A 13,298-nucleotide genomic window follows, 5' to 3' on the forward strand; every position below is an offset into this window, starting at 1 on the left:
CAAATATGGAACAAAATACTAAGACTTGTTTTAAGAGAATCAGGGCTATTATAGTAAAAAAAAGGATAGTTGAAATGAACATTAACTAAAATAAAATGTAAAAAAAAATGAAATTTTATTTCAACTAGTTGCCACATTGCAGTTGCAACATTTCACATTTTCATTTTTTAAAAACAACGCAATAACAAATAAAAATGTGTAAAAGCAACAAAATTATTTAAACTTTAGATTCAATCATTTTATTAAAAAAATAAAACATTACGAAAATAATAAAACTTGTATTAGCAGAATTAGCGTTATTTTAGTTAACTAACACCATAAAAATAAAAATAAAACTTGTTACTTTAAATAAATGTTACTTAAAAGTAAAATAAATAAATAACATTTTCATTTAATTAACTGTATCTTGATGTACTGAAGTTAAAAATAGGAATATATTTTAAAAACTACATAGATACATTTAGAAAACAACACAATAGCTAATAAAGACGTGAACAACACAACAAAATTATTAAATCTTTAGACGGAATCATTTTATTTAAAACATTTTTATTGAATTAATAAAATAATTAGACTTCGTACTTATATAATAATAAGTATTAGAAGAATCAGTGTTACTTTAGTTAACAAAAACTAAAAACATAAAAAATAATGTGTTAACTAAAATAAAAATACAATCTGAAAACAAAAAAAAATAAATTCAGATTGTAACTTTGGCATTTCACGTTTTCATTTAGTTTATCTTGATGAACTGAAATGCAAATGAATATATATAAAACTAACTACAGTACACAAAAATGCTAAGCTAATAAAAATAACAAAACACCACAAAATGATTAAATATTCAACTTAAATTCAACAACCATCTAAACAAACACTCGCTGTCTTTACACACAGCTTTCTTTCTGGGACACATTTCAAATCTCAGACGCGCTCGCAGACATTAGCTTCAGACCGCAGCTGTGAGCACACCCCAGAGTCCTATTCTGGGGAAACCATGGCAGTGATAACACTTATTATCCAACCAGAGAAGAAGCCGAGAAATCTCACGCATCTGTGTAATTGTAGCTGTCTCTGCCGCGACTCAACTGAAGGCAGCAGCCACCGTCTTGAAACTGGTGACATTTTCACCATCAAAAAAGCCAGGTTTTGCATTGTGAGAGATGTCGCGCTCTACGGCTCGGACAGTTTCGATGTTGAAGCTTACATGAAAGCACAAAAAAATGGTAAACGGGTGATGCTTTAATGTAATATTGGAGCGTGAAATCTTGTTGGCTCATGCTCAAGCTTCCCGAGCCAAAACACAGCTGCAAGCGCATGCATTAATTTCATGAAGTGTCTTGTTTCCAGCCACAACAGGTGGCAGAGTTTGACTTTCTATAGAAGTAACACAACACGCTCACAGCTGGGAGGAAAAGCCTTTGAGCGCTCCGTCTCTGGGTCAGTGGGTCTCCAACATCCATATCCATAATCACTCTTGATCCATGACTACAGACCCTCAACTCGTGCTGAAAGCAAAAGCCGCTCAACAAAACTGAAAGCTTAACCTGTGCTGTCTTGATGGAATTATGCATTATGGAAATTACAGAACAGAAATCCATCAACGGTGAATGAATAGTGGCACTCGCTCAAACCACAAAGACAAAAGAAACTCCGTACAAACATTTACAGTGATAGAGGGACACATACTGTCATGACTGTTTGGGAAGTAGTGGCCTAGTGGTTCGAGAGTTTGACTCCTAACCCTAGGGTTGTGGGTTCGAGTCTCGGGCCGGCAATACCACGACTGAGATGCCCTTGAGCAAGGCATCGAACCCCAAACTGCTCAACCCAATCAATTACAAAGCCCAACAAAATATATTAAAATAAAATTATATGCTATATTATTCCATTCAAGGTATATTATTATATTAGAATTGCATTAGTCTAACTACAACCTTGACTATGGATAATCTTATTTTAGTTTTCAAAGTTTTTATAAAATTAAATAATTTATCTATCTATCTATCTATCTATCTATCTATCTATAATATTATTTCATTTTATTAATTTGTTCATTTTTATTAAATTTTATATAAATATTTTGTTATTGTACTTATTTTATGTAGATCTTGTTATAATTAAAGTGCTTTATTTAAATTTCATGAAAAAAAAAAAAACATTTTTCAATGGCGTGAGAACATTTAGACAAAGATTAGTGCTGTCAAACAATTAATCGCAATTAAACACATCCAAAATAAACATTTTGTTAACATAATATATACATGCATGTATATGCATGTATATATTTAAGATTTAATATGTTATGTTTATATTTTAAATATACTTATATATGTAATATAAAATAAACATATAAGTAAATATAAAAAAGTTACTGTATTTATTTATATATACATAACAAACAAACAGTACACACTCATATGTTATGTTAACAAAAACTTATTTTGATTGTGATTAATCACGATTAATCATTTGACAGCACTAATATTATATATATATATATATATATATATATATATATATATATATATATATATATATATATATATATATATATATATATATATATATATATATATATATATATATATATATACACACCGTATTTTCGCACTTTTTTTCAAAGTTTGGCCGGTCCTGCGATTTATAGTCAGGTGCGACTTATTTATCAAAATTAATTTGACATGAACCGAGAGAAATTAACCGAAAGAAAACACTGAAGACACAGAGCTCCCTCTCACGGCTGTAGACGGTAATGTTTTCTCTTGGTTCTTGGTTCTAAATAAATGCGACTTATAGTCCAGTGCGACTTATATATGTTTTTATATATGTTTTATATATGTTTTTTTCCTCATCATGACGTATTTTTGGACTGATGCGACTTATACTCAGGTGCGACTTATAGTTCGAAAAATACGGTATATATATTATATATTATATATATATATATATATATATATATATATATATAATACTCATTACGAAGGGTTTATTTTTCCCCATTAGTTGCAAATGTATTTAAAATATGCAAACAGAACAAATAACACCATTTACACAACATGAAATAAACCTGGTACCACGCTCAGAAATTATTACTGAATGTCGAACACAATGATTCTCACCGTTCTCAGCGAGTGGCGCCAACACCTCGAAGATCATCTCCTTCTTCTCGTGCTCCACCTGCTTACGGAAGAGGCGAACCAGCTCCTCTGCAATGTTAGTAGAGGCGAACTGCTCCTTACTGGACTCTGTTTGAGGATCAGACAAAAGAGACGTGCAAGATTTATCCAACATGTTCTGATGTATTGTAATATATGAAAATGTATGTAGATAGGTAGTGTGACTGAATCGAATCGGTAACTCACCCAGCTCTGCCAGGTTGCCAAAGGCAATGAGGCACATCTCAGTGAGGGCGGTGTTTTGAGAATGAACGCCCAGCAGTCTGACCAGTGTTGGGATCACACCCATGATGATCAGCTGAGCCTGCAGCGAGTCTAGACAGGAAACAGCAAACCGGAAACTCTCTTTATTCTGGTGCATGCACATCTTTTCATGACAACAACAGATAATAGTCATTTACACGTTACATAATGGTATTACAATTCATCATTCTACTGGCAACTACATTGCAATAAATTAAGTTTACTTCATACTTCGATATCAAATGTCACAGACAAAAATTTGATTTTTGCAATGAATAAAACTGTAGTAACTTGTATCGACCACCATTGTAATCAAAAATAAGTTTGTATCAGTGTTGTTATCTATTACTTTGGGTGAAACTAAAACTGCTACACATTTTTTTTTTAAGATTAAATAAAATATTAATAAATATAAATATTACAAAAACGAAAAATTAAAACACTTAGAAATTAAATCAAATATATATGGTTAAATATTAAAATGAGTTAAAATTAAATAAATGAAAGCTATGTAGCATTTAACATATACTAATTTAAAAAAAGCACATAAATTTGCTAAAAAATAAATAAATGAAAAATTCCAAAATGCATTACTTTTTTTCTATTAGCACTCATCAATTGTTCTTTTTTTATTGTACATTATTTCATTTCTTCGGCAAGCCTTTTAAAACTAAATTATGTAAAATAGGCTTTCAAACGAAAGTCGAAAAAAAAATGAATCACTTGTTATGAGTGATTTCAACATCGTTTTTAACCTGCAATGACTGAAAACAGGCTGCAGGCTGAAAGAGCAGATTTATCAGCTCAAATACAGACCTTACATAAAATCCAGCCACATTATATATTGCTCTGAGATTTCATTTTTGTAAAGTGCTTTGCTGAGACTCGCACAGAAAATTTAGTCTTGTCCTGAAAATATAAAAAGATAAATCAAGATCACAGTGAAGATTAGCCACCGTTTCATGTACATACACCCCTGAAAATACTGGGTTCATCCACACTTGTTTTCTAGAAAGGAATAATCAAATTTCTTTAGAAGAAATCTACCTGAGAATTAAGCTTTCATCCAATTTTAATATATTTTATAGAGAATATCCTATTTGTAATTCTGACAGACATCAACACATACCAGGGCAATATACGGGCTGTTATTTTGGCCTTTTTAAATAAGTTTGGCTGATAAATGTCAGAAGCAGTTTTTTATTTTGGCAGCAGATATTTTGACTATGAGTACATGAACATAATCTCTAGAGCTGCTCTAAAAGTCACTTCATGCGCATATTATATAAAAAACTGAAACTTAAATCTCTTCACAGCCACCCGTCAAAATAAAAGTTTTGGTTAACTTGAAGAAACTGTGACAGGAATATTTTACTTATTACTACTAATAATAAAAGTATTATTAAAACTATTATTAATTATTAATGTTAGGTAAAAAAAAATGTTAGCCTGAATGCACCGTAATTCGCTTTGGATAAAAGTGTCTGCTAAATGCATAAATTAAATTACATTTTTAATTTAATTTAAAACTCGATTTTTTTTTTTTAAGGAATATTTACCCGAAGAATTTGTTACCAGAATTTATTCAGCAAAAAGATGTAAATGCACAATGCAGTCTTTCTTGAAAAAAAAGAGAGAAATAAACAAAAATAGTAATAAATATTTTATTTTTATAAAAATCAATTAATTAGAGATGTTTTTGATTATTACAATTTATTATTATTACTAATAATAATGTTTAATTTATATAGTGCCTTTAATGAAACCTTTAAAATGGAATCCAGAAAATATTAACATTTGACAGGGACTTAATATTTAATAAAATGCTGTAAAATTGTGTAAGTTCCATGATTTAAATTAATAAGTCATGCTTTTTGATGAATAAAATGTAGTTTAACCATTAAACGGAGTCTAGAAAAATGTAAAGAAAAAATAACTGACATCAGAATAATTTAAATGGAAAAAAATGAATTTGGGGGAAGAAAAAGGCATTTCATAGGGTCCTAAATGCTGAACTATGTACAGTTTGCCACTTGGTCATCTGTCACGGTGTACTGGAAAGTAAAGTTACTGTTACCTGGACTTTATTTCATAAAATGTGAAAAAACAAAAACAATATTGGTTGATAACTACTTAATTCAATATTGAAGGTTATCGCCAACTGGTCATCCAGCTTTCTAATATATCGGTATAGGCCATTAAAAATGTTTTTATATCGGTTTACATATACTTATTTTAATATTATCTTTATATCAGCCATTGGTCACCCTGCTCTCTAAGTTATCGGTATAGCCCATAAAAATAAAAAGTCAATTATCGGCTTACATATACTTATTTTAATATTATCTTTATATCAGCCATTGGTCACCCTGCTCTCTAAGATATCGATATCAGCCATAAAGAAAAATCAATATTAGTTGACAACTACTTATTTTAATATTGATTTGTATTGCCCATTAGTCACCCTGACTAAGATATCAGTATAGGCCATTAAAAAAAGAAACAATATCGGTTTACACCTACTTTATTTTAATATCGGCTTTAATATTGCCTATTGGTCACCCTGATTTTTACTATATCAGTATAGGCCATAAAAAAATATCAGCTTTATATGGTCTTTTTTATGGTCACCCTGCTCTCCAAGATATCGGTATAGACCATAAAAAAAATCAATATCGGTTGACAACTAATATCAGCTTTATATTGCCAATTGGCAATCCTGCGCTCTAAAATATCACTATCAGCCAAAAAATAATAATAATAATAATCAGTCAACCACTACTTATTTTTATCTTAAAGCTCACTAAATGTATCATTTTATGTCTTGTTTACGTTTAATGATAATCATATTTTGCAATGCTGTACAAGTAAGCCCTTAAATACCCATTTAAAAAGATGTTTCAATTTATCTAGAAATATCTCAATGAACCTCCACGATGTGGGCAGCACCGGCACACATCTGGTCCCATTGATTTGTCAGGAAGCAGATGTTGATCAGTAAATTCAATTAAGCAAAGTGGAGATGGCAGCGGAGACAGCAGAGAGCTGTGTTAAAGAAGACGGCCCAAGCAGAGGAAAACATCCACAGTTGAAAAAGGAGAAAATTATACGGAGTATGAGAGACCATGGAAGCAGAGTTTAGTACAAAAAAAAGCACATATCCTTGAAAACATTAATGCAACAGAAGTCCCTTCATCACATTTAATAAACAGTTGACTGTCCAAAGTGCTTCTTCCCTAATACATAATTGCTTGTTATTTGCTTTATCGACCACAGAAGCTTTGCTGGTCTGAGCTAGAGGTGAATTTGAGCAACAGCTATTGGCTAAACGTATTAAATGAGAAAACACAACATAAAAAGCCTTGGCAGAACTGGATGTTAGCCAGAAATCATTGAGGAACTCTTGCCAGTAATCGAAGCCCAAATAACATCAAGGAAATGTCAACCAGGGACCTGCAGATCTCACTGATGGAGAAAGAGTCATGTTTTCTAGAAGAACTGTGAAGTATTTGCATCTCATCTGAAGCTCATGTAAGATTTAAATGCTTAGGTGCTTTAATTTACAGTAAAGCGGAGAGCTATAAACACTGACAGTTTATAAACAGCAAAACTCGATTATACGAATAGCTGAATAACTATCGACTTTACTCTTAACGATATAAATAATACATAAACACATGCAATTAAAAGGATAATTCTATGCCTGGATGCTGAGTGGTCAATATTAAAGAAGATTATTTTAAAGAACTGACCAGTTTGGTTACAAAAACCGATAAACGGCATAACAGAAAAGAGAAAGGTTCTGCCAAAATCAGTGTTGTATCTGGTCGGTATTGAAAAGCCGATTTTGCATTTGACGCAAAATGCAATTTTCGCAAAGTTATAAGGTCATGTTTTCTGCCTTTTTTTTCAAACTGCGACAAACGCCAGTCTCCCTTTTATGCAGAATGCAATATATCCAATAAATTAAATTCTTCAATTATTTCTGTAAAAACTACTTTTTAAAAGTATGATAAAATGTGCTTCTTATTCACAAAGGAATCAATCAGCAATGAAAGTCGTTACGGTTCAGAAAGTATTTTGGTTGCAGATACTTTATACATGGAAAAGCAAAATAAAATAAAAATTACTTATGACCTGGCATGTACAGTGAAAGATGTACATAAAACCTCCCAAGTGATAAGCTTGTGTGATTAGATGAGTCATTTATATGGTGGCTTAGTAAACATGATGACAGGCTTCAAGTTAAAACAGATACACAAGGAAGCACAATCTGTTACAAGACACAACATCTGAAAGAAAAAGAGATGAGGAAAAGAAAAAGACTTGTTCAAAACAGCGTGAGGATGATATTCAGCAATAATAAGCAGCCCACTGGCTGCTTTCTTCCATTAAAAAGAGATCTCACCATTTGTTTTCATCAGGAAACTGAAACCACACGACCTAAATTTGTTGATTTGCACTAGCCTCTGGATGTGAGATGTAATGGATCGAAAAAAGCTATTACCATTTCAAGCCTTGCCAACAAACAGGGGATGAGGGAAGCAGGGCTTGGTCTGTCCATCAATTATTCAAGGACATCAAGTCACAAAGATGTAAATACACTGCCTGCATTCCAAATGTGCAATGCACTGCACTGCTGAATAGAACAAGGCCAGAGCCTTATGTAACCTCCTGGGCATGCATTTTAAAAGTGATACAGACACTGACAATGGTAGGATTTGTCCTAAATACATATCTCAGGTGAACTAATATGTGATTTATGATAATATATGAACTAATTAATATGCAGAGCCAATTGCTCTTATTGTTTATGCAGTGCAAAAAATAAGCTATACGTTAACATTTCCATTGATCTCAATGACAGCTGCTTGGCTGGAGCATTCAACTCCGGAAATAAACAAGCTGTATGTTGGATTCTTTGATACATTTTTTAAGCAAATCCCCAGTAAAAATTAAATCAAGTCATTGAATGATTGATCACAAAAAACTGAAGTGTACAAATTTAAAAAAATATATTTTTTTTAATGCATATAATTTCTTTCTTTCTTTCTTTCTTTCTTTCTTTCTTTTTTTCTTCAGAATACACAGCTAATTTTGGAGGCTGATCAAAATTAAAATACATTTCAATAAGGTTAATAAGGTTTTAAATTAAAAATATTTTTAATTAAATATTCTTTAATTATATCAAAAGTCAGTTATATATACTGTATATCATTTTTAATAGTAATATTTCGTTATCTATTTGCTGGTATTGCACGTAACAAAATGTAACATTATTTATCATGGATGATAATTAAAAAAAAATTATTTGCAAAAAACAAAACAAAAAGACATTAGATTCAGAATACATAGGAGAAGTTACACAACACATAGGCTTTCTAAGAGTGGTCCCCTACAGATATTAATGTTAATGCTCAACTGTGAGGAAATACTGTAGTCAGACTCAAATTTGTATAGACAATGAAATGAAAAGCAGCCTTGTCTATGTAGAATTGATTAACAGGTGAATAATTTAGAGAACATCTCTGACTATACCAATAAGGGACCATTCAAAAATATTGCCTTGTTGGTTTGGTGGATCGTCATTACCATTATCATTGCTATAGTTCATCAGCATGCCACAAAAGACAGTCAAGAGCTTCCCGGTGGCCGGGTCAGTGCTTTCGGCCAGAGACTTAATGTGCTCGGCAACTATCTGAGCACCACCCGCTGCGTCAACTGCACTTCTGCCCTCATCTGCAAAACAAAGAGGTCACATAAAAAAGAAAGAAACAATAAAAAAGGCAACCAATGACACAAAGGAACATCAACCTGGAACAGAATGACACAAAAGAGGATGTTAAAGGAATAGTTCAAATCTTCCTTTTTGGTTGAACTATTCTTTTAATGGAGGGACAGGTTGGGACATCCATGAATGCATCCTTATGCAATGTAATATGACAACTGATAACGTTACATGGAGAACACAAGAAAATAACCATGTCCAGATAAAAGAAGAGCAAATGAGATTGAAAAAACATAATGCACCAGCATTGGATCTGTTTACAGCTGTCATTTTGACATGAGGTGCAGATGTAACTAAAGCAAAACCAGAGACCAGAAGTGCAGAAGAAGCACAGCAATCAAAATCCAGACTGCAGCAGAATCGCTAACAAGGGAAGGTGTTAAAAGATCCACAGAGATGCCGAGGTCCAGCGGAGTCCAGCATTATTCACACACAGAGCATCAAAGTCAAGAGTGTGACAAGAGCTTGAGTCTTCAGTCAGTTATAGCTAATAAAAGACAGAAATTATGAGTGCTCAAAAAATGGATGAGAAAAGATTTGAAAACAATATGAAATGGCAAATGCAACCTATTTTACTTTTGATGCATTTAGAGAAAAAGCTAATGCATGGTGGGGCTTGACATTATACACAAAAACACAACAGTAGCATCTGGAAAAGTTAAAACGGTATGGTGCGGTGGATATCACAATTTAATAATATTTTTGAAAAATGTGCATAGATGAAACTCACTCCCACGGGATCGACTGCTGGCCAAGGTTGGACAACATCAATAACCACACACAAAGAAAATATTTGAAAAGCACCAAAATCATCAAGAAAATATGTTGGTGAAGGTTATAACTCAAAGCACATACAAAGTACAAGTTCATGGGCATTAAAACCTCCACAAGAAGCCATTATTTACATCACTTACTCTGACAACATTCAGAGGATTTCATCTTTTTTTCTGGTTGGTTTATGAATATCTATAAGAAAATAATAATAATTATTTTTTTTGAAAATTTGAACTGCTTCCCAGTGTTATTATTCTTAACAAAAACAAATAAACAAACATACATACAAGAATAATAAAATAAAATATTAGATGAAAAACTTAAATAAAAATTAGGAATGTAGCTTACTAAAATAAAATAAGTTTAAGCTGAAAATTAAATAAAACGTATAAAAATAAATGATTACTTAATAGAAATATATTTTAAAAAATAATAGAAATGACAAGCACATAACTAAATTACTAAACCTTTAACAAAACATAAAATGAAAACTAAATATAAAACAGCTAATTCACCATAAATAAACACTTTAACAGTATATAAATAATACTAAAATAATGTCAATGTCAACTTCATTTATATAGCACTATTAAACACAACCACTGGTTGACCAATGTGCTGAACAACTATAAAATCATTTCAATAAGACAAAACATAATACAATAAAAACAATAAAACAATACAGTAGAAAATTTGCAGTTTTAAAATGCTAAATCAAAAAGGTACGTTTTCAACATAGATTTAAAAACGCATAGTGAAGGTGCAGATATAATACAAAGGGGTAATGCATTCCACAATCTAGGGGCAGTTACCGAGAAAGCGCGGTCGCCCCTACATTTCAGCCTCGACTTGGGGATGCATAATAATCTGTGGTTGGACGACCGGAGAGACAAGAGGGGTCGGTGTTCAGTCAATAAATCAGAAAGATAAGTAGGGGCAAGACCATTTAATGATTTAAACACTAAAAGTAGAATTTTTAAATAAAATTTGCTGATTGTCTGTCTCATAATATTACAACATTGTGGATGTGTTTAGCATACTGTAATGTTGTTGCTGGGTTGCTGCTTACTGGCCCAAGTCAAAAAAATAAAAATAAAAAGCCCATCCTCAAGCCTCCTACCCTACACTTCACTGTCCTATTTTACAACAAGCTTTGACTACATACATAAAAGTGATTCACAAATCATTAATCTGATTACACAGCCATTTACTTCCATTTTGATTCATACTTGTCACAGAAATCAGCGATTTATATTTGAGCTATGTCTAGTCACGTTTTCCAGTAAGCTCCGTGAACAGATGACAGTGTTTGTGTGTCAGATATGAGTCAGCTTAGCTGGTATGAACAATGTTTCAGGTTTGTTTACACTGATGCTTGCCCATGCAGAGTCAGTAAGACAGAGGACAAGAAGAAAGAAAGTGATTTAGGGTGCTTTCACATCTTTAGTTCGATTCATTTCAAGGGCCGGGGAGCAGCTGGTCTGTACAGTTAATGAATTACGGATTAACTACGACAGCCTACATCGCACATCCTGCGATGTGACTATCGTGGATTCGTACATCGCGATATCGATGCTTTAACGACACATCGTGCAGCCCTAATGGGGAACACAGAAAACAAGACACTCAACAAACGGAGGGGTACACTCAAAGTTTTTGTTGGTCGGTTCTTCTGTCACGACTGCCTACTATGAGGAGCGACGAATGTGGAGACGAGGGAATATCACAATCAACAGTTTTTAAAAGTCCAAAACAAGGGTTACACAGAGCTGGATGGAGACACATGTTGCAAATCACTACGTTCAAGATCCAGCAAGGAAACATGGGGCAGGCTACACTATACAGGTGCTGGTCATATAACTAGAATATCATCAAAAAGTTGATTTATTTCACTAATTCACCAAAAGTGAAACTTGTGTATTATATTCATTTATTACACACAGACTGATATATTTCAAATGTTTATTTCTTTTAATTTTGATGTTTACAACTGAAAACTAAGGAAAATCCCAAATTCAGTATCGCAGAAAATTTGAATAATACTTCAGACCAATACAAAGAAAGGATATTTCGAAATCTTGGTCAACTAAAAAGTATGAACATGAAAAGTATGAGCATGTTCAGCACTCAATACTTAGTTGAGGCATGGAGTCGATCAGTCTGTGGCACTGCTCAGGTGTTATGAGAGCCCAGGTTTCTCTGATAGTAGCCTTCAGCTCTTCTGCATTCTTGGGTCTGGCATATCACATCTTCCTCTTCACAATACCCCATTGATTTTCTATGGGGTTAAGGTCAGGCGAGTTTGCTGGCCAATTACGAACAGGAACACCATGGTCCTTAAACCAGGTACTGGTAGCTTTGGCACTGTGTGCAGGTGCCAAGTCCTGTTGGAAAATGAAATCTGCATCTCCATAAAGTTGGTCAGCAGCAGGAAGCATGAAGTGCTCTAAAACTTCCTGATATACGGCTGTGTTGACCTTGGACCTCAGAAAACACAGTGGACCAACAGCAGCAGATGACATGGCACCCCAAAACATCACTGACTGTGGAAACTTTACACTGGACCTCAAGCAACGTGGATTGTGTGCCTCTCCTCTCTTCCTCCAGACTCTGGGACCAAAGGAAATGCAAAATGTACTTTCATCAGAGAACATAACTTTGGAACACTCAGCAGGAGTCCAGTCCTTTTTGAAGCAACTGCTTCTAAAGGCTGTCTATTGTTCAAGAGTGGTTTGACACAATCAATGCAACAGCTGAAACCCATGTCTTGCATACGTCTGTGCAGCGGTTCTTGAAGCACTGACTCTAGCTGCAGTCCACTCTTTGTGGATCTCCCCCACATTATAGAATGTGTTTTGTTTCACAATCCTCTCCACGGTGCGGTTATCCCTCTTGCTTGTACACTTTTTTTCTACCACATCTTTTCCTTCCCTTCGCCTCTCTATTAATGTGCTTGGACACAGAGCTCCGTGAACAGCCAGCCTCTTTTGCAATGCCCTTTTGTTCCTTTTGTGGCAAGGTGTCAATTGTCGTCTTTTGGACAACTGTCAAGTCCAAAATATATAATATATATATATATATATTAGACATAAAAAGTCAAATTTATGAGATAAAAAGTTACATTTATATTAACTGAATTGTTGTGACTTTTTGAAGCTCTATGTCATAATTATTACTTAGCACTAGGGGTGGGCGATATGACCAACATCTTATAATCAAGATCGGAGACATTTTATTTCACGTTAACAATATTATCAATATTTATATTTCTTTTTTTTTTTTAAATATAAATAGTGATAGCTCACTCGCTAAAT

General features: G+C 33.2%; 1 protein-coding gene across 2 annotated transcripts in view; it reads right to left on the reverse strand.

Moving 5' to 3' along the window:
- Positions 1 to 13,298, reverse strand: part of LOC128016464 (rap1 GTPase-GDP dissociation stimulator 1) — a 37,891-nt gene that overhangs the window by 13,368 nt on the left and 11,225 nt on the right. Inside the window, exons 5-7 of one of the 2 annotated variants that reach the window (XM_052600982.1) lie at positions 9,015 to 9,161; positions 3,366 to 3,494; positions 3,123 to 3,248 (exon numbers count right to left, since the gene is read on the reverse strand). In XM_052600982.1, the coding sequence (XP_052456942.1) occupies positions 3,123 to 3,248; positions 3,366 to 3,494; positions 9,015 to 9,161 (402 nt within the window). The remainder of the gene's footprint in view (positions 1 to 3,122; positions 3,249 to 3,365; positions 3,495 to 9,014; positions 9,162 to 13,298) is intronic. The other variant, XM_052600983.1, reaches the window with a different exon arrangement.

Source organism: Carassius gibelio, chromosome A7 (assembly GCF_023724105.1).
Source record: "Carassius gibelio isolate Cgi1373 ecotype wild population from Czech Republic chromosome A7, carGib1.2-hapl.c, whole genome shotgun sequence".
Classification (NCBI taxonomy): domain Eukaryota; kingdom Metazoa; phylum Chordata; class Actinopteri; order Cypriniformes; family Cyprinidae; genus Carassius; species Carassius gibelio.